Source organism: Heterodontus francisci, chromosome 3 (assembly GCF_036365525.1).
Source record: "Heterodontus francisci isolate sHetFra1 chromosome 3, sHetFra1.hap1, whole genome shotgun sequence".
NCBI classification, from domain to species: domain Eukaryota; kingdom Metazoa; phylum Chordata; class Chondrichthyes; order Heterodontiformes; family Heterodontidae; genus Heterodontus; species Heterodontus francisci.
This window is the reverse complement of record NC_090373.1, coordinates 194,853,963-194,875,677: the sequence shown is the minus strand read 5'-3', so window position 1 is coordinate 194,875,677 and position 21,715 is coordinate 194,853,963. Positions and strand designations below refer to the sequence as shown.

Sequence of the window (21,715 nt, the reverse complement as noted above, 5' to 3'; positions counted from 1 at the left end):
GCCTATTTTCTAAGGGTCTGTATCTCTTTGCTTCCTGCCCATTCATGTATCTGTCTAGATACATCTTAAAAGACGCCATCGTGCCCGCATCTACCACCTCCGCTGGCAACGCGTTCCAGGCACCCACCACCCTCTGCGTAAAGAACTTTCCACGCATATCCCCCCTAAACTTTTCCCCCCTCACTTTGAACTCGTGACCCCTAGTAATTGAATCCCCCACACATCGTTTATTGTGAGGGGAATTGGATACAAAAGGAGGGAGGTTATGCATCAGTTGTGCAGGGCATTGGTGAGAGCAAATCTGGGGTACTGTGTACAGTATTGGTTTTCTTTATTCATTCATGGGATATGGACATTGCCGGCTCGGCCAGCATTTATTGCCCATCCCTAATTGCCCTTGAAAAGGTGATGAGCTGCCTTCTTCAACTGCTGCAGTCCATTTGGGGTAGGTACACGCACAGTGCTGCTGGGAAGGGAGTTCCAGGATTTTCACCCAACGACAGTGAATGATATAGTTTCAAGTCAGGATTGTGTGTGGCTTGGAGGGGAACTTGCAGGTGGTGGTGTTCCCATGCAACTGCTGCCCTTGTCCTTCTAGTTGGTAGAGCTCACAGGTTTCGAAGGTGCTGTCTAAGGAGCCTTGCTGCAGTGTATCTTGTATATGGTACACACTGCTGCCACTGTGCGTTAGTAGTGGAGGAAGTGAATGTTTGTGGATGGGGTGCCAATCAAGTGGGCTGCTTTGTCCTGGATGGTATTGAGCTTCTTGAGTGTTGTTGGAGCTGCACCCATCCAGGCAAGTGGACAGTATTCCATCACGCACCTGACTTGTGCCTTGTAGATGGTGGACAGGCTTTGGGAAGTCAGGAGGTGAGCCGCAGGATTCCTAGCCTCTGACCTGCTCTTGTAGCCACGGTATTTATATGGCTACTCCAGTTCAGTTTCTGATCAATGGTAACCCCCAGAATGTTGATAGTGGGGGATTCAGCAATAGTAATGCTATTGAATGTCAAGAGGAGATGGTTAGATTCTCTCTTGTTGGAGATGGTAATTGCCATTGGTCTCCTTATTTAAGGAAGGATGTGAATGCATTGGAAGCAGTTCAGAGAAAGTTTACTACACTAATAACTGGAATGGGCAGGTTGTCTTAGGAGGAAAGGTCAGACTGGCTAGGCTTGTATCCCCTGGAGTTTAGAAGAATAAGAGGCGACTTGATTGAAACATATAAGATCCTGAGGGGTCTTGACAGGGTGGATATGTAAAGGATGTTTCCCCTTGTATTGGAATCCAGAACTAGGGGTCACTATTTAAAAACAAGAAGTCACCCATTTAAGACAGATGAGGAGAAATTATTTCTGAGGGTCATAAGCCTTTGGAATTCTCTTCCTCAAAAGGCAGTGGAAGCAGAGTCTTTGAATATTTTTAAGGCAGTGGTAGATAGATTCTTGATAAGCAAAGGGGTGAAAGGTTATTGGGAGTCAGTGGGAATGTGGAGTTGAGGGTACAATCGGATCAGCCATGATCTTGTTGAATGGCGGAGTAGGTTTGAGGGGTTGAGAAGTCTACTCCTAATTCATATGTTCGTATCCTCTTACTGAGCCAAAGGATCTGCTGTTTTACAACCATAGGAATGTTACATGGTGTTATTGACCATTTATCAGTCATTGATTTCCATTGGTAAAATAGGTGCATTTTCCATATTTATTGTGTTTTTGGGACTAAATTGGAGATACAAGCACAGGCGTGTCAGGAATCAAAAGACTTAATGAGAGGACTATTAACTCTCCTGTGAGGAGTCTCGGGACCTTTTCACCATGTTAAAAGGTCTCATAAATGAAGTGAACAGTGTTGTTGACTGTGGGCAGGGACTCTGTTGCCGGTCACGTCAGGGAGAGGGTGTGGAAATGGATTCACTTAAAGACAAAGAACAGTACAGCACAGGAACAGGCCATTCGGCCCTCCAAGCCTGCACCGATCTTGATGCCTGTCTAAACTAAAACCTTCTGCACTTCTGGGCTCCGTATCCCTCTATTCCCATCCTATTCATGTATTTGTCAACATGTCTCTTAAACGTCACTATCGTACCTGCTTCCACCACCTCCCTGGCAGCAAGTTCCAGGCACTCACCAGCCTCTGTAAAAAACTTGCCTCGCACAAACCCTCTAAACTTTGCCCCACTTACCTTAAACCTATGTCCCCTAGTAACTGACTCTTCCACCCTGGGAAGAAGCTTCTGATTATCCACTCTGTCCATGCCGCTCATAACTTTGTAAACCTCTATCATGTCGCCCCTCCACCTCTGTCGTTCCAGTGAAAACAATCAGAGTTTATCCAGCCTCTCCTCATAGCTAATGCCCTCCAGACCAGGTAACATCCTGGTAAACCTCTTCTGTACCCTCTCCAAAGCCTGCGCTTCCATCTGGTAGTGTGGCGACTAGAATTGCATGCAATATTCTAAGTGTGGCCTAACTAAGGTTCTGTACAACTGCAGCATGATTTGCCAATTTTTATACTCTATGCCCCGACCGATGAAGGAAGCCCCCAGCGAGTGACCATTAGTAGCACTTAAAGCAGCCAGAAGTGCTGTGCAAATGACTACTGGCAACACCTATGCAGTCATATTCAGCTGGCCTCTGACACTGGAAGTATCAGAGGAATGTATGATGGCATTGAGAGCTTTTGGGCCCACCATCAAGAAGATTGCCCCCCCCCTCAAATCTAAATCAGGGGACACAATCACTGACCAACGCAAGCAAATGGACCGCTGGGTGGAACACTACCTAGAACTGTGCTTCAGGGAAAATGTCACTGAGACCGCCCTCAATGCAGCCCAGTCTCTGCCAGTCATGGATGAGCTGGACATACAGCCAACAAAATCGGAACTCAGTGATGCCATTGATTCTCCAGCCAAAGGAAATGCCCCTGGGAAGGACAGCATTACCCCTGAAATCATCAAGAGTGCCAAGCCTGCTATATTTTCAGCACTGTACAAACTGCTTTGCCTGTGCTGGGACGAGGGAGCAGTACCACAGGACATGCGCGATGCCAATATCATCATCTATAAGATGAAAGGTGACCGCGGTGATTGCAACAACTACCGTGGAATCTCCCTGCTCAGCATAGTGGGGAAAGTCTTCACTAGAGTTGCTTGAAACAGGCTCCAGAAGCTGGCTGAGCATGTCTACCCTGAGGCACAGTGTGGCTTTCGAGCAGAGATCCACCATTGACATGCTGTTCTCCCTTCACCAGCTACAGGAGAAATGCCGTGAACAGATGCCCCTCCACATTGCTTTCATTGATCTCACCAAAGCCTTTGACCGAGTCAGCAGACGTGGTCTCTTCAGACTACTAAAAAAGATTGGATCCCCAAAGCTACTAAGTATCATCACCTCATTCCATGACAATATGAAAAGCACAATTCAGCATAGCGGCGCCTCATCAGACCCCTTTCCTATCCTGAGTGGTGTGAAACAGGGCTGTGTTCTCGCACCTACACTGTTTGGGATCTTCTTCTCCCTGCTGCTCTCTCATGCGTTCAAGTCTTAAGAAGGAATCTTCCTCCACACAATATCAGGTGGCAGGTTGTTCAACCTTGCCCGTCTAAGAGCAAAGACCAAAGTATAGAAAGTCCTCATCAGGGAACTCTTCTTTGCTGACAATGCTGCATTAACATCTCACACTGAAGAGTGTCTGCAGAGACTCATTGACAGGATTGTGGCTGCCTGCAACGAATTTGGCCTAACCATCAGCCTCAAGAAAACGAACAGCATGGGACAGGACATCGGAAATGCCCCATCCATAAATATCGGCAACCACACTCTGGAAGTGGTTCAAGAGTTCACTTACCAAGGCTCAACTATCACCAGTAACCTGTCTCAATGCAGAATTCAACAAGCGCATGGGAAAGGCTTCCACTGCTATGTCCAGACTGGCCAAGAGAGTGTGGGAAAATGGCGCACTGACACGGAACACAAAAGTCCGAGTGTATCAAGCCTGTGTCCTCAGTACCTTGCTCTGTGGCAGCGAGGCCTGGACAACGTACATCAGCCAAGAGTGACGTCTCAATTCATTCCATCTTCGCTGCCTCCGGAGAATCCTTGGCATCAGATGGCAGGACTGTATCTTCAACACAGAAGTCCTCGAGGCAGCCAACATCCCCAGCATATACACCCAACTAAGCCAGCGGCGCTTGAGATGGCTTGGCCATGTGAGCTGCATGGAAGATAGCAGGATCACCAGCGAGCTCGTCACTGGTTTCAGACCCACCGGCCATCCTTGTCTCCACTTTAAAGACATCTGCAAACACGACATGAAGTCCTGAGACTTTGCTCACAAGTCGTGGGAGTCAGTTGCGATCACCAGAGCTGGAGGGCAACCATAAAGGTGGGGGCTAAAGCGTGGAGAGTCGAAGAGACTTAGCAGTTGGCAGGAAAAGAAAACAGAAGCGCAGGGAGAGAGCCAACTGTGTAACAGCCCCGACAACCAATTTTATCTGCAGCACCTGTGGAAGAGTTTGTCACTCTAGAATTGGCCTTTATAGCCACTCCAGGCGCTGCTTCACAAACCACTGACCACCTCCAGACGCTTACCCATCGTCTCTCGAGACAAGGAGGCCAAAGATTAGTACAGCTACAGTATGACTTGCCAATTATTATACTCCATGCCCCGAACGATGAAGGCAAGCATGCCGTATGCCTTCTTGACTACCTTATCCACCTGCGTTGCCACTTAGTGACCTGTGGACCTGTACGCCCAGATCTCTCTGCCTGTCAATACTCCTAAGGGTTCTGCCATTTACTGTATACTTCCCACCTGCATTAGACCTTCCAAAATGCATTACCTCACATTTGTCCGGATTAAACTCCATCTGCCATTTCTCCGCCCAAGTCTCCAACCGATCTATATCCTGCTGTATCCTCTGACAATCCTCATCACTATCCACAACTCCACTAACCTTTGTGTCGTCCGCAAACTTACTAATCAAACCAGCTACATTTTCCTCCAAATCATTTATATATACTACAAACGGCAAAAGTCCCAGCATTGATCCCTGCGGAACACCACTAGTCACATCCCTCCATTCAGAAAAGCACCCTTCCACGGCTACCCTCTGTCTATGACAGAGCCAGTTCTGTATCCATCTTGCCAGCTCACCTCTGATCCCATGTGACTTCACCTTTTGTACCAGTCTGCCATGAGGGACCTTGTCAAAGGCTTTTCTGAAGTCCATGTGGACAACATTCACTGCCCTTCCTTCATCAATCATCTTCGTCGCTTCCTCAAAAAACTCAATCAAGTTAGAGACACACAACCTCCTTCACAAAACAATGCTGCCCCTCGCTAATAAGTTCATTTGTTTCCAAATGGGAGTAAATCCTGTCCCGAAGAATCCTCTCTAATAATTTCCCTATCACTGATGTAAGGCTCACCGGCCTATAATTTCCTGGATTATCCTTGCTACCCTTTTTAAACAAAGGAACAACATTGGCGAGTCTCCAGTCTTCTGGGACCTCACCCGTAGCCAATGAGGATACAAAGATTTCTGTCAAGGCCCCAGCAATTTCCTCCCTTGCCTCCCTCTGGGGTAGAACCCATCAGGCCCTGGGGACCTATCTACCTTAATGCTTTGCAAGACGCCAACACCACCTCCTTTTTGATAATGACATGACCCAGACTATCCCTTCCCGAGACTCATCATCCACCAAGTCCTTCTCGTGGGGAGTGCTGATGCAAAGTACTCATTTAGTAACTCGCCCATTTCCTCTGGCTCCACACAGATTCCCTCTGTCTTTGAGCAGGCCAACCCTTTCCCTAGTTACCCTTTTGCTTTTTATATATGTACAAAAAGACTTGGGATTATCCTTACTCCTGTTTGCCAATGACTTTTGATGACCCCTTTTAGCCCTCCTGACTCCTTGCTTAAGTTGCTTCCTACTTTCTTTATATTCAAGGGATTTGTCTGTTCCCAGCCTTCTAGCCCTTATGAATGGTTCCATTTTCTTTTTGACTAGGCTCACAATATCCTGCATTATCCAAGGTTCCCGAAACTTGCCAAACTTATCCTTCTTCCTCACAGGAACATGCCGGTCCTGGATTTTAATCAACTGACGTTTGAAAGACTCCCACATGTCACCTTTCCCTCAAATAGCCACCTCCAATCTAAATTCTTCAGTTCCTGCCTGATATTGTTATAATTAGCCTTCTCCCAATTTAGCACCTTCACCCGAGGACTACTCTTATCCTTATCCACAAGTACCTTTAAACTTACGGAATTATGGTCACTGTTCCCAAAATGTTCCCCTACTGAGACTTCGACCACCTGGCCAGGCTTATTCTCCAATACCAGGTCCAGTACGGCCCCATCCCTAGTTGGACTATGTACATATTGTTTCAAGAAGCTCTCCTGGATGCTCCTTACAAATTCTGCCCCATCCAAGCCCCTAGCACTAAGTGAGTCCCAGTCAATATTGGGGAAGTTAAAAATCACCCACCACTACAACCCTGTTACCTTTACATCATTCCAAAATCTGTCTACATATCTGCTCCTCTACCTCCCGCTGGCTGTTGGGAGGCCTGTAGTAAACCCCCAACATTGTGACTGCAGCCTTCCTATTCCTGAGCTCTACCCATATTGCCTTGCTGCATGACCCCTCCGAGGTGTCCTCCCACAGGACAGCTGTTAAATTCTCCTTAACCAGTAATGCAACCCCCCACCTCTTTTACATCCCCTTCTATCCCGCCTGAAGCTTCTAAATCCTGGAACATTTAGCTGCCAATCCTGTCCTTCCCTCAACCAAGTCTCTGTAATAGCAACAACATCATAGTTCCAAGTACGAATCCAAGCTCTAAGTTCATCTGCCTTACCTGTTATACTTCTCGCATTGAAACAATTGCACTTCAGGCCACCAGTCCCGCTGTGCTCAGCAACATCTCCCTGCCTGCTCTTCCTTAGTCTTACTGGCCTTATTTACTAGTTCTCCCTCATTTATTTCACTTGCTGTCCTACTGCTCTGGTTCCCACCCCCACTGCCACACTAGTTTAAGCCCTCCTGAGTGACGCTAGCAAACCTCGCAGCCAGGATATTCGTGCCCCTCCAGTTTAGATGCAACCCGTCCTTGTACAGGTCCCACCTGTCCCGGAAGAGATCCCAATGATCCAGATATCTGAAACCCTCCCTCCTACACCAGCTGTTCAGCCATGTGTTTAGCTGCACTATCTTCCTATTTCTAGCCTCACTGGCATGTGGCACAGGGAGTAATCCCGAGATTACATCCCTAGAGGTCCTGTCTTTTAAATTTCTACCTAACTCCCTGAACTCCCCCTGCAGGACCTCATCACTCCTCCTGCCTATGTCGTTAGTACCAATGTGTACCACAACCTCTCACTGTTCACTCTCCCCCTTCAGTGACAAGCTCACTGTACAATGCGTCCTTGGGGATCCTGCCATCTTTAATGCGGCTCACATGGCCAAGTCATCTCAAGCGCCGCTGACTCAGTAGGGTGTATATGCTGGGGATGTTGGCCGCCTCGAGGACTTCTGCATTGGATGTATGGTTCCGCCATCTGATGCCAAGGATTCTCCGGAGGCAGTGAAGATGGAATGAATTGAGACGTCACTCTTGGCTGACATACGTTGTCCAGGCTTCACTGCCATAGAGCAAGGTACTGAGGACACAGGCTTGATACACTCTGACTTTTGTGTTCTGTGTCAGTGCGCCATTTTCCCACACCCTCTTGGCCAGTCTGGACATAGCAGCAGATGCCTTTCCCATGCGCTTATTGATGTCTGCATCAAGAGATAAGTTACTGGTGATAGTTGAGCCTAGGTAGGTGAACTCTTGAACCACTTCCAGAGCGTGGTCGCCAATATTGATGGATGGATCATTTCTGATGTCCTGTCCCATGATGTTCGTTTTCTTGAGGCTGATGGTTAGGCCAAATTCAGTGCAGGCAGCCGCAATCCTGTCGCTGAGTCTCTGCAGACACTCAGTGTGGGATGTTAATGCAGCATCGTCAGCAAAGAGGAGTTCCCTGATGAGGACCTTCTGTACTTTGGTCTTTGCTCGAAGATGGGCAAGGTTGAACAACCTGCCATCTGATCTTGTGTGGAGGAAAATTCCTTCTTCTGAAGACTTGAACGCATGTGAGTGCAGCATTGAGAAGATCCCAAACAGTGTAGGTGCGAGAACACAGCTCTGTTTCACGCCACTCAGGATAGGAAAGGGGTCTGATGAGGCACCGCTATGCTGAATTGTGCCTTTCATATTGTCATGGAATGAGGTGATGATACTTAGTAGCCTTGGTTGACATCTGATCTTTGCTAGTAGTCTGAAGAGACCACGTCTGCTGATGAGGTCAAAGGCTTTGGTGAGATCTACGAATTTATGAATCCATGACTTTAAATCTATGCCCCCTCGTCACTGACCTCTCTGCTAAGGTAAATAGGTCCTTCACCTCCACTCTATCCAGGCCCTTCAAAAGTTTGTACATTTCAATCATTGATTTAACCTTGCTGAATTTATCTTTCTAAAAGAGCTCCTGATTTTAACCCTTTAATCAGCTCTTGTTTCTCTAATATTGTGTCAGCCTTGGCTTAGGGTAGCACTCGTGCCTTAACTAGTAGGACCAGAGGTTCAAACTCCACTCCAATGGCTTGAGCACATTATTCTGGCCCATGGGAGGGCTGCACTGTTGGAGATTCCATCTTCCAGATGAAATGTTAAAACTGAGAGCATAAAAGATCCCACGGCAATATTCAAAGAGAAGAGCCATTCTTCCCAGTGTTCTGGCAAATATTTATATCTCAATCAAAATCAGTAAAACAGATTATCTGCTCATTATCATATTGCTGTTTGGGACCTTGCTGTGCACAAATTTATTCCCGCAATTCCTACATTTACAACACTTAAAAAGTATCTAATAGGTTATAAAGCAATTTGAGGCATCCTGAGGTCATGAAAGGAGCTATATAAAAGGTATGTGCAGAAGAGGATAGAGCCCAGTATTATTTCAATGGTGGAAAGTTAGGAACAGTGGAGATTCAAAGAGATTTAGGGATCCATGTGCACGTATCACTAAAATGTAGTGGCCTGGTACAAAAGATAATTTAAAGACTAATGGAATGCTAGCCATTATAACTTGAGGTCTAGAATATAAAGGGGAGGATGTTTTGCTGCCACTATACTAAGTCCTGGTTAGACCACAGCTGGAGTACTGCATAATTTACAAGGTTAAGGAGTGGTTTGGTTACAGTTTTTTAAGATTTTGAAAGGAATTAATTGGGAAGATAGAGAGAGAGATAGCTGGAAGCTGGCCTTACCAAAATCTGGCTGTACAGCTGGATGATCTTCTCCACTTGGCTTGGCCAATGCTGGAAGCCCAGTTCCTCTGTTGCCATGTCTATTGCTTTCTGGAGTGAATAGACAAAACCAGAAGCATTAAATGCAATCCCAGTGAATGTTGAGATATACAGCACTGAACAAGCTGCTCAGGAGTTCTTGAATCCAAGCTGGTTTTCTGTCTCTCTCTCTTTCTCACGCCAACAGAATCCTGGTGTGTAGCACTTCACAGGGAGGTAATATAGCACACAAATGTAACACAGTAAATGTGACCTTACAAGCCTGTGGAGCCTCAATATTTCACTGTCTTGGAGGTCACTTGCTCCTTGACATCCAATGTAATTCCCACCTACTGAAGCAAGCATGCAGAAGCAAGCCAAAAGGCATAACAAGCAGATCATCCAGGTCTGTTTAGCAGCACAGATGCTTTTCACAACCAAATAGAACAGCAAAATGAAATCAGTCAAAGCACCTATTCTGTGTTCCAGTCTACATGTACAGACATCCTAACCAGCAAATCTCCTATGGCATTGCTCAGGGTGAGTGACTGTATGCTGGCCCCTTCTTGGACTGGAGCCCATAATCCAGGCTGATACTCCAGTGTTATACTGTTGGAGATACTATCCTGCAGATGAGATGTTAAACAAGGGCCCTGTCTGCCCTCCCTGGGGATATAAAAGATCCATGACTCCATTTTGAAAACAGGTTAAATTTCTCAAAAACAGGTTTAACATTTCAAACACAAACATCTCCAGCAGTTTAAACATCTCCAAAACAGTATAAACACCTCAAAAACAGAGGACTCAATCATTATCTCACTGTTTGTGGGACCTTGCTATGCATAAATTGGCTGCCACATTTCCTCCATCACTTTTGAATTGTCGTCACTGTTGTATTCATTAGCTGTAACATCCTGAGATAAGACCCTAAATAAATGCAAGTTCTCTTTCTCCTTGGCAATATGGGTGCTTCCGTCAGGTAGGGGATCAAATCAGGATCACTGATGTATTCTGACAAACTCCAAATTGTATCCTTAGATTTTTAGTGGTGCTTTGTGGATTGAATTCCACAACTCTGTTCTGTGTTCCATCAAAACTATAGGGGAGTGACCATATATTTCTTTAGCTTTATAATTTATTCTTACCATTTTTAAAAACATTTTATACACATTCAGATGGTATGCAAGCCACACCAACTGAAATCAAACATTTGTGCCTGAAATCCCACCAGACCTTGTGGACATCAACAGGACCCAGGGAAACAAGGCAAGTAGGATAAAATTGGCAGCTTACATGGTTTCTCTGGGCTTTCCCCTGATCCTACTCTCAATTCTTTGTTCTTTGTTGTTCTTTATTACAGCAGAAAATACTTTCCTCTGTAAATAGCTGTACTGGAAAGTAGCAATAGGTTTAACTGCACTGGAAAGGGGCAATACAGTGTAGCTGTATCAAGGGCAGTATTAGCCTTTAATAGCACTGGGTTTCTGGCAACATTGGGGAATGTTTCTGGGCTTTTGCCACCATTGGGGAACGTTTCTGGGTTTTGGTAACACTGGGAAATGGTTCAGGGTTTTGCTAATGGTTCTGGGGTTTTGGTAACACTGGGGAATGACTGGGTTTGTTAACATTAGGATTGTTTATGGTTTTTAGTAACACTGGGGAAGGTTTCTGGGTTTACTAACTTTGAGGAATGTTTGATTTTTGGTAACTCTGGGGAATGGTTATTGTTTTGCTCGCACTGGGTAATGGTTGTGTGTTGGGAACACTGGGAATGTTTCTAGGTTTTGGTAATACTGTGGAATGATTCTGCAGTTTTCGTAACACTGGGGAATGGTTCTGGGAACAATGATCATAGCATCATAAGGTTTAGGTTGGCTATGGAAAAGGACAAGGAACAATCCAGTGTAAAAGTAATTAATTGGGGTAAGGCCAAGTTCAATGGGGTGAGTATAGATCTGGCCCAGATAAATTGGAATCAAAAATTGGAAGTCAAAACTGCAACCGAGCAATTGGTTGCCTTTAAAGGGCAGATAGTTTGTGGGTAGTCAAGGTACATTCCCACGCCAGGAAAGGTAAGACAAGCAAATCCAGAGTTCCTTGGATGATGGAAGAGATAGAGAGTAAGATGAAGCAGAAAAAGGGCGTATATGATAGATGATAATGCAGACTGAATATAGAAGATTCAGAGGGGAAGTGAAAAAACAAAGAGAAGCAACCAGAGGGAATGGGAAGAGACTGGCAGTTAACATAAAAGGAAATCCAAATGTCTTCTATAGGCATATAAATAGTAAAAGGGTGGTAAAAGGAGGATTGGGGCCAGTGAGGGACCTAAAAGGGGATTTACACATGGAGGCAGGGAGCATGGCTGAGGTACTAAATGAGCACTTTGCATCTGTCTTTGCCAAGGAAGAAAATGCTGCCAAAGTCATAGTGAAAGAGGAGAGAGTTGAGACACTGGATGAACTAAAAATTGATAAAGAGGAAGTATCAGATAGGCTGGTTGTACTTAAAGTTGATAAGTCACCAGGACTGGATGCGGTGCATCCAAGGATACTGAGGGAAGTAAGGGTGGAAATTGCAGAGGCACTAGCCATAATCTTCCAATCCTCCTTAGATTTAGGAATGGTGCCAGAGTACTGCAGAATTGCAAATGTTGCACCCCTGTTTTTTAAAAAAAAGGTGCAAGGATAAACCCAGCAAATACAGACCACTTAGTTTAACCTCAGTGGTGGGAAACCTTTTAGAAAGGACAATTCAGGTCAAAATTAACAGCCACTTGGACAAATGTGGATTAATTAAGGAAAACCAGCATGGATTCATTAAGGACAAATCTTGTTTAACTAATTTGCTGAGTTTTTTGATGAAACAACAGAAGGTCGATGTTGAGCAGTAATGGAGCGGATATGGCATACACGGATTTCCAAAACGCATTTGATAAAGTTCTTCAAAACAGGCTTGTAAGCAAGATTGGAGCACATGAAATAAAAGGGACAGTGACAGAATGGAGTCAAAATTAGCTCAGTAACAGTAAACAGAGTAGTGGTGAATGGTTTTTTTTTTGAACTGGAGGAAGGCATATAGTTGGCTCCCCAGGGTTTGGTGTTGGGACCCCTGCTTTTCTTGATATATATCAATTAGCTAGACTTGGATGCATCGGGCACAATTTCAAAATTTTCAGATGGCACAAAACTTGGAAGTATTGTGAACTGTAAGGAGGATAGTGATAGATTTCAAGAGGACATAGACAGGCTGGTGGAATGGGTGGACATGTGCCAGATGAAATTTAATACAGAGAAGTGTGAGATGATTTATTTTGGTAGGAAGAATGAGCAGAGGCAATGTAAAGTAAAGGGTACAATTCTAAAGGGGGTTCAGGAGCAGAGGGACCTGGGATATATGTGAATATACGAATTAGGAACTAGAGTAGGCCACTCAGCCCCTCAAGCCTGCTCTGCCATTCAACAAGATCATGGCTGCTCTGATTGTAACCTCAACTCCACATTCCCGCCTACCCAGATAACCTTTCACGCCATTGCTCATCAAGAATCTATCTACCTCTGCCTTTAAAATATTCAAAGATTCTGCTTCCACCGCCTTTTGAGGAAGAGAGTTCCAAAGACTCATGACCCTCTGAGAGAAAAAATTTCTCCTCATCTGTCTTAAATGGGCGATGCATTATTTTTAAACAGTGACTCCTAGTTCTAGATTCTCCCACAAGAGGAAACATCCTTTCCACATCCACCCTGTCAAGTCCCTCTCAGGATCTTAGATGTTTCAATCAAGTTGCCCCTTACTCTTCTAAATTCCAGCGGATACAAGCCTTGCCTGTCCAACCTTTCAGCTCATTCCAGGTACTAGTCTAGTAAACCTTCTCTGAATTGCTTCCAACACATTGACATCCTTCCTTACATAAAGAGACCAATACTGTACACAGTACTTCAGATGTGGTATCACCAATGCCCAGTATAACTGAAGCATAACCTCCCTACTTTTGTATTCAATTCCCCTCGCAATAAGCAATAACATTCTATTAGCTTTCCTAATTAATTGCTGTCTCTGCATATTAATCTTTTGCACTAAGACACCCAGAACCCTCTGCATCTCAGAGCTCTGCAATCTCTCACCATTTAGATAATATGCTTCATTTTTATTCTTCCTGCCAAAATGGAGAATTTCACATTTTCCCACACTATACTCCATTTGCCAAATCTTTGCCCGCTCACTTAATCTATTTATATCCCTTTGTAGTCTCCTTATGTCCTCTTCACAACTTACTTTCCTACCTATCTTTGTCTCATCAGCAAATTTAGCAACCATACCTTCGGTTGGGTGGGGCGTGTGTGCGTGTGTATGTACATACGTGTATTGCCACATCGTTACAGGAAATGTTCCATTTTGCGGCCAAAGCCTGTCAGAATCAGAGTTGGACTGACAGCCTGGAATATAAAATAAAGTCTGTCACTGAGATGCAGCTTCCACACATTGACAGAGCCAGCAGATTGCAGTATAATTTGGAGTGCTGATTTAGAAAAGGAAAGTGGAAATTCAATTGTCACTTTCAGTATCGTATTAAAAGAGAAACTCCAGTCATTTTTCAATCCTAACGAGTCATTCACTGACTGGCCTTATATCTCCTGTTTTACTGCTGATAAGTGAGAAAGTAGATCAATTTAAAATTTGGATACGGGAGGGGAGTGCATATGTACATTACAAATAGTAAGGCAGCTGTGTCACCATGGCACAGGGATGATGACGTTTGCAGATGGACAGGGAGACTTGTTTGAGTGGTATGTCAGAAGTGCAGTGATCCCAGGACTCTTGCTCTTCCCTTTGTCACACTCTCCTGTAAATCACCTTGTGTTTCCAGAATGTGAAATGGTCCTGGAGGTTGAGAATGCCACAACCTGATTCAGTGTTTGGACACTGACTGGAATTGGTGAATCATAGCAGTTTCTCAGCTTCCAGCTTTCTTTGACTGCTTTGGTAATTAACAGTTCACGTAGCTAACCTAGCGCAGACCAGAGTTCATTAAAATAACAAGGGTGAAGAAAGCAGGGAATGTTTACACTAAGATAGGGGGAAAAAAGCAGGGCATGTTTATACTAAGAATGGGGAGAAGAAGCAGGAAATGTCTATACTAAGACAGGGGCGAAAAAAGGGAACTGGAGAACAGGCTATCCTGGACTGGGCATTGTGCCATGAGAAAGGATTAATTAACAATCTTGTTGTGTGGGGTCTCTTGGGGAGGAGGGACCATAACATGATAGAATTCTTTATTAAGCTGGAGAGTGAAGTACTTGAATCTGAAACTAGGGTCCTGAATCCAAATAAAAAGAAACTACGAAGTTATGAGGCACAAGTTGGCTATGGTAAATTGGGGAACTTTACGAAAAGGGTTCAAGGTGGATAGGCAATGGATAATATTTAAAGAACGTTTGCATGAATTACAGCAATTATTCATTCCTGTCTGGTGCAAAAATAAAACCAGAAAAGTGGCTCAACCGTGGCTTACAAAAGAAATTAGGGACAGTATTAGATCCAAAGAGGAAGCATATAAAATTGCCAGAAAAGCAGCAAGTCTGAGGATTGGGAACGGTTTAGAATTCAGCAAAGAAGGACAAAGAGATTGATTAAGCGGGGGAAAATAGAGTATGAGAGTAAACTTGCAGGGAACATAAAAACTGACTGTAGAAGCTTCTATAAAATATGAAGAGAAAAAGATTAGTGAAGACAAGCGTAGGTCCCTTACAGTAAGAAACAGGGGAAATTATAATGGGGAACAAAGAAATGGCAGAACAATTAAACACATACTTTGGTTCTGTCTTCACAAAGGAGGACACAAATAACCACCCAGAAATGTTAGGGAACTAAGGGTCTAATGAGAGGGAGGAACTGAAGGAAATCAGTAGTAAGAAAAAAATACTGCTAGGGAAATTAATTGGGTTAAAGGCTGACAAATCCTTAGGGCCTGATAATCTACATACCAGAGTACTAAAGGAAGTGGCCCTGGAAATAGTGGATGCGTTGGTGGTCATCTTCCAAAATTCTATAGACTCTGGAGCAGTTCCAACAGATTGGAGGGTGGCAAATGTAACCCCACTATTTGAAAAAGGAGGGAGAGAGAAAACAAAGAACTACAGACCAGCTGGTCTTACATCAGTAGTGAGGAAAATGCTACAGTCTATCATAAAGGATGTGATAGCAGAATACCTGGAAAGCATAAATGGCACTGGGAAAAGTCAGCATGGGTTTACGAAAGGGAAATCATGCTTAACAAATCTACTGGAGTTTTTTGAAGATGTAACTAGTAGAATAGATAAGGGAGAACCAGTGGATATGGTATAATTGAATTTTCAGAAGGCTTTTGATAAGGTCCCACATAAGTGGTTAGTGTGCAAAATTAAAGCACATGCGATTGGGGCTAATATACTGGCATGGATTGAGAATTGGTTGACAGACAGGAAACAGAGAGTAGGAATAAACGGGTCTTTTTCCGTGTGGCAGGCAGTGACTAGTGGGGTACCGCAGGGATCAGTGTTTGGGACCCAGCTATTCACAATATATATTAATGACTTGGGTGAGGGAACTAAATGTAACATTTCCAAGTTTGCTGAAGACACAAAGCTAGGGGGGAATGTGAGCTGTGAGGAGGATGCAAAGAGGCTCCAATGTGACTTGGACAGGTCAGGTGAGTGGGCAAATGCATGGCAGATGCAGTATAATGTGGATAAGTGTGAGGTTATCCACTTTAGTTGTAAAAACAGAAAGGCAGATTATCTGAATGGTGATAGATTGGGAAAGGGGGAGGTGCGACGAGACCTGTGTGTCCTTGTACATCAGTCGCTGAAAGCAAGCATTCAGGTGAAGCAAGCAGTTAGGAAGGCGAATGGTATGTTGGCCTTCATTGCAAGAGGATACAGGTGAGACCACATCTGGAGTATTGTGTGTAGTTTTGGTCTTTTTATCTGACTGAGGAAGGATGTTCTTGCCATGGAGGGAGTACAGAGAAGATTTACAAGGCTGAATTCTGGGATGGCAGGATGGACGTATGAGGAGAGATTGGGTCAACTAGGGCTATATTCACAAGTTTAGAAGAATGAGAGGGGATCTCAGAAACCTATAAATTTCTAACAGGACTAGACAGGCTAGATGCAGGGAGGATGTTCCCAATGGCTGGGGAGTCCAGAACCAGGGGTCATAGTCTCAGGATACGGGGTATGTCATTTAGAACCGAGAAGAGAAATTTCTTCACTCAGAGGGTGGTTAGCCTGTGGAAATCTCTACAGCAGAAGACCTTGGAGGCCAAGTCATGAGATATATTCAAGAAGGAGATAGATATATTTCTTAATGCCAAAGGGATCAAGGGATACAGGGAGCAAGTGGGAACAGGGTACTGAATTAGATGATAAGCCAGGATCTTTTTTGAATGACAGAGCAGGCCCAAAGGGCCAAATGGCCTACTCCTGCTCCTATTTTCTATGTTTCCATGGAATGTTTAGACAGACAGGGGAGAAGCAGGGAATGTTTATACTGAGACAGGGGAGAAGCAGGGAATGTTTATACTGAGACAGGGGAGAAGCAGGGAATGTTTATACTGAGACAGGGGAGAAGCAGGGAATGTTTATACTGAGACAGGGGAGAAGCAGGGAATGTTTATACTGAGACAGGGGAGAAGCAGGGAATGTTTATACTGAGACAGGGGAGAAGCAGGGAATGTTTATACTGAGACAGGGGAGAAGCAGGGAATGTTTATACTGAGACAGGGGAGAAGCAGGGAATGTTTATACTGAGACAGGGGAGAAGCAGGGAATGTTTATACTGAGACAGGGGAGAAGCAGGGAATGTTTATACTGAGACAGGGGAGAAGCAGGGAATGTTTATACTGAGACAGGGGAGAAGCAGGGAATGTTTATACTGAGACAGGGGAGAAGCAGGGAATGTTTATACTGAGACAGGGGAGAAGCAGGGAATGTTTATACTGAGACAGGGGAGAAGCAGGGAATGTTTATACTGAGACAGGGGAGAAGCAGGGAATGTTTATACTGAGACAGGGGAGAAGCAGGGAATGTTTATACTGAGACAGGGGAGAAGCAGGGAATGTTTATACTGAGACAGGGGAGAAGCAGGGAATGTTTATACTGAGACAGGGGAGAAGCAGGGAATGTTTATACTGAGACAGGGGAGAAGCAGGGAATGTTTATACTGAGACAGGGGAGAAGCAGGGAATGTTTATACTGAGACAGGGGAGAAGCAGGGAATGTTTATACTGAGACAGGGGAGAAGCAGGGAATGTTTATACTGAGACAGGGGAGAAGCAGGGAATGTTTATACTGAGACAGGGGAGAAGCAGGGAATGTTTATACTGAGACAGGGGATTGTTTCCCAAGGACAGCTGAATAGACTGAAATATTGCTTTACCAAACTGGGAACTGTTACCAGGAGCCACTAACCAGGCTCAGACAGGGGAAGTTTCGATTTTACTGCTTCACACAGGGTGGTGACAAATTCAAGCGGGATCTGCACTCATGTTTGGCGAGAGAGGTGATTGAGGAGGCTAAGAGGGAGTACTGTATGGTATGACACCATTGCAGACCATGTTTATGAATCACAGAATAATACAGTGCAGAAGAGGCCCTTCAGCCCATCGAGTCTGCACTGATGCATTAAAACACCTGACCTGTCTACCAAATCCCATTTGCCAGCACTTGGCCCATAGCCTTGAATGTTATGACGTGCCAAGTGCTCATCCAGGTACTTTTTAAAGGATGTGAGGCAACCTGCATCGAACACCCTTCCAGGCAGGGCATTCCAGACCGTCAGCACTCTCTGGGTAAAAAAGTTCTTCCACAAATCACCCTCAAACCTCCCGCCCCTCACCTCAAACTTGTGACCCCTCGTAACTGACCCTTCAACTAAGGGGAATAGCTGCTCCCTATCCACCCTGTCCATGCCCCTCATAACCTTGTACACCTCGATCAGGTCACCCCTCAGTCTTCTCTGCTCCAGTGAAAACAACTCAAGCCTATCCAACCTCTCTTCATAGCTTAAAATGTTCCATCCCAGGCAACATCCTGGTGAATCGCCTCTGCACCCCCTCCAATGCAATCACATCCTTCCTATAATGTGGCAACCAGAATTGCACACAGTACTCCAGCTGTGGCCTTACCAAAGTTCTGTACAACTCCAACATGACCTCTCTGCTTTTGTAATCTATGGCTCGATTGATAAAGGCAAGTGTCCCATATGCCTTTTTCACCACCCTATTAACCTGCCCTTCTGCCTTCAGAGATCTATGGACAAACACGCCAAGGTCCCTTTGTTCCTCGGAACTTCCCAGTGTCAGGCCATTCATTGAATACTTCCGTGTCACATTACTCCTTCCAAAGTGTATCACCTCACACTTTCCAGCATTAAATTCCATCTGCCACTTTTCTGCCCATTTGACCATCCCGTCTATATCTTCCTGTAACCTAAGACACTCCACCTCACTGTTAACCACTCGGCCAATCTTTTGGTCATCCGCGAACTTACTGATCCACATAGTCATCTATGTCGTTATATAAATGACAAACAATAGGGGACCCAGCACAGATCCCTGTAGTACACCACTGGACACTAGCTGCCAGTCACTAAAACAGCCGTCTGTCATCACACGGTCTCCTACAGCTAAGCCAATTTGGAATCCACCTTATCAAGTTACCTTGTATCCCACATGCATTTGCTTTCTTGATAAGTCTCCCATGGTGGGACCTTGTCAAAGGCTTTGCTGAAATCCATGTAAACTACATCAACTGCACTACCCTCATCTACACACCTGGTCACATGCTCAAAAGATTCAATCAATTTGTTAGGCATGACCTCCCTCTGACAAAGCTATGCTGACTATTCCTAATCAAATTTTGCCTCCCAAAGTGGAGACAGATTCTCTCCTTCAGAATTTTCTCCAATAGTTTCCCTACCACTGACGTGAGACTCACTGGTCTGTAGTTCCCTGGCTTATCTCTTCAACCTTTCCTAAATAGTGGGACCACATTAGCTGTTCTCCAGTCCTCTGGCACCTCCCCCCGTGGCCAGAGAGGAATTAAAAATTAGGGTCAGAGCCCCTGCAATCTCCACCCTCGCCTCCCACAACATCCTGGGACACAAATCGTCCGGACCTAGACATGTGTCCACTTTTAAGCCTTCCAAAACCTCCAATACCTTGTCACTCCCTATGACAATTTGCTCAAGAACCTCACAGTCTCTCTCTGAATTCCATATCTACATCCTCATTCTCTTGGGTGAAGACAGATGTGAAGTATTCGTTCAACACCCTACCAATGTCCTCTGGCTCCACCCACAAATTTCCCCCTTGGTCCCTAATGGGTCCTACTCTTTCCCTGGTTATCCTCTTCCCATTGATATACTTATAGAATATCTTGGCATTTTCACTACTTTTACCAGGCAGAGCTTTCTCATATCCCCGCTTTGCTCTTAAGCTCCATCCTATACTTTCTGTACTCCACTCAATGCTTCCATTGATTTGCTCTCCTTGTATTTGCTAAAAGCCTCTCTTTTCATTCTCATCGTACCCTGAATGTTTCTGGTCATCCATGGTTCTGTGGGCTTGTTGCTCTTACCTGTTACCCTAGAGGGAACATGTTGGGCCTGTACCCTCCCCATTTCCTTTTTGAATGCCCCCCACTGCTCTTCTGTAGATTTCCCAACAAGTAACTCTTTCCAGTCTACCTTGGCCAGAACCTGCCTTATTTTACTAAAATTCACTCTCCCCCAATACAAAACCTTTTTTTGCAACTTGTCTATCTTTCTCCATAAAAGCTTAAATTGTACCATGTTGTGGTCGCTATCACCAAAATGCTCCCCCACCAACATATCAACCACCTGTCCGGCTTCATTCCCCAGAATTAGGTTCAGCACTGCACCCTCCCTTGTTGGATCCTCTACATATTGAGCGAAAAAGTTCTCCTGTATATATTTTAAGAACTTCACTCCATCTAAGCCCTGAACACGATGACTATCCCAATTAATGTTGGGAAAGTTGAAATCATCTAATATAATTACCCTATTATTTTAACACACCTCTGCAAATTGCACACATATCTGCTCCTCAATTTCCCCTTGTTTAAGAAGGGTAGCAGGGATAATCCAGGTAATTATAGACCGGTGAGCCTGACGTCAGTGGTAGGGAAGCTGCTGGAGAAGATACTGAGGGATAGGATCTATTCCCATTTGGAAGAAAATGGGCTTATCAGTGATAGGCAACATGGTTTTGTGCAGGGAAGGTCATGTCTTACCAACTTAATAGAATTCTTTGAGGAAGTGACAAAGTTGATTGATGAGGGAAGGGCTATAGATGTCATATACATGGACTTCAGTAAGGCGTTTGATAAGGTTCCCCATAGTAGGCTGATGGAGAAATTGACGTCGCATGGGGTCCAGGGTGTACTAGCGAGATGAATAAAGAACTGGCTGGGCAACAGGAGACAGAGAGTAGCAGTGGAAGGGAGTTACTCAAAATGGAGACGTGTGACCAGTGGTGTTCCACAGGGATCCGTGCTGGGACCACTGTAGTTTGTGAAATACATAAATGATTTGGAGGAAAGTATAGGTGGTCTGATGAGCAAGTTTTCAGACGACACTAAGATTGGTGGAGTAGCAGATAGTGAAAGGGACTGTCAGAGAATACAGCAGAATATAGATAGATTGCAGAGTTGGGCAGAGAAATGGCAGATGGAGTTCAATCAGGGCAAATGCGAGGTGATGCATTTTGGAAGATCAAATTCAAGAGTGAACTATACAGTAAATGGAAAAGTCCTGGGGAAAATTGATGTACAGAGAGATTTGGGTGTTCAGGTCCATTGTTCCCTGAAGGTGGCAACGCAGGTCAATAGAGTGGTCAAGAAGGCATACGGCATGCTTTCCTTCATCGGACGGGGTATTGAGTACAAGGGTTGGCAGGTCATGTTACAGTTGTATAAGACTTTGGTTCGGCCACATTTGGAATACTGCGTGCAGTTCTGGTCGCCACATTACCAAAAGGATGTAGATGCTTTGGAGAGGGTGCAGAGGAGGTTCACCAGGATGTTGCCTGGTATGGAGGGCACGAGCTATGAAGAGAGGTTGAGTAGATTAGGATTATTTTCATTAGAAAGACGGAGGTTGAGGGGGGACCTGATTGAGGTGCACAAAATCATGAGGTATAGACAGGGTGGATAGAAAGAAGCTTTATCCCAGAGTGGGGGATTCAATTACTAGGGGTCACGAGTTCAAAGTGAGAGGGGAAAAGTTTAGGGGGGATATGCGTGGAAAGTTCTTTACGCAGAGGGTGGTGGGTGCCTGGAACGCGTTGCCAGCGGAGGTGGTAGACGCGGGCACGA

The 21,715-nt window shown here is 44.9% G+C and overlaps 1 protein-coding gene across 1 annotated transcript in view; it reads right to left on the bottom strand.

Moving 5' to 3' along the window:
- LOC137367175 (dynein axonemal heavy chain 6-like) overlaps window positions 1-21,715 on the bottom strand; it is a 1,370,791-nt gene that overhangs the window by 473,270 nt on the left and 875,806 nt on the right. The window contains exon 37 of the mRNA XM_068028611.1: window positions 9,321-9,410. Coding sequence (XP_067884712.1) covers window positions 9,321-9,410 — 90 coding nt within the window. The remainder of the gene's footprint in view (window positions 1-9,320; window positions 9,411-21,715) is intronic.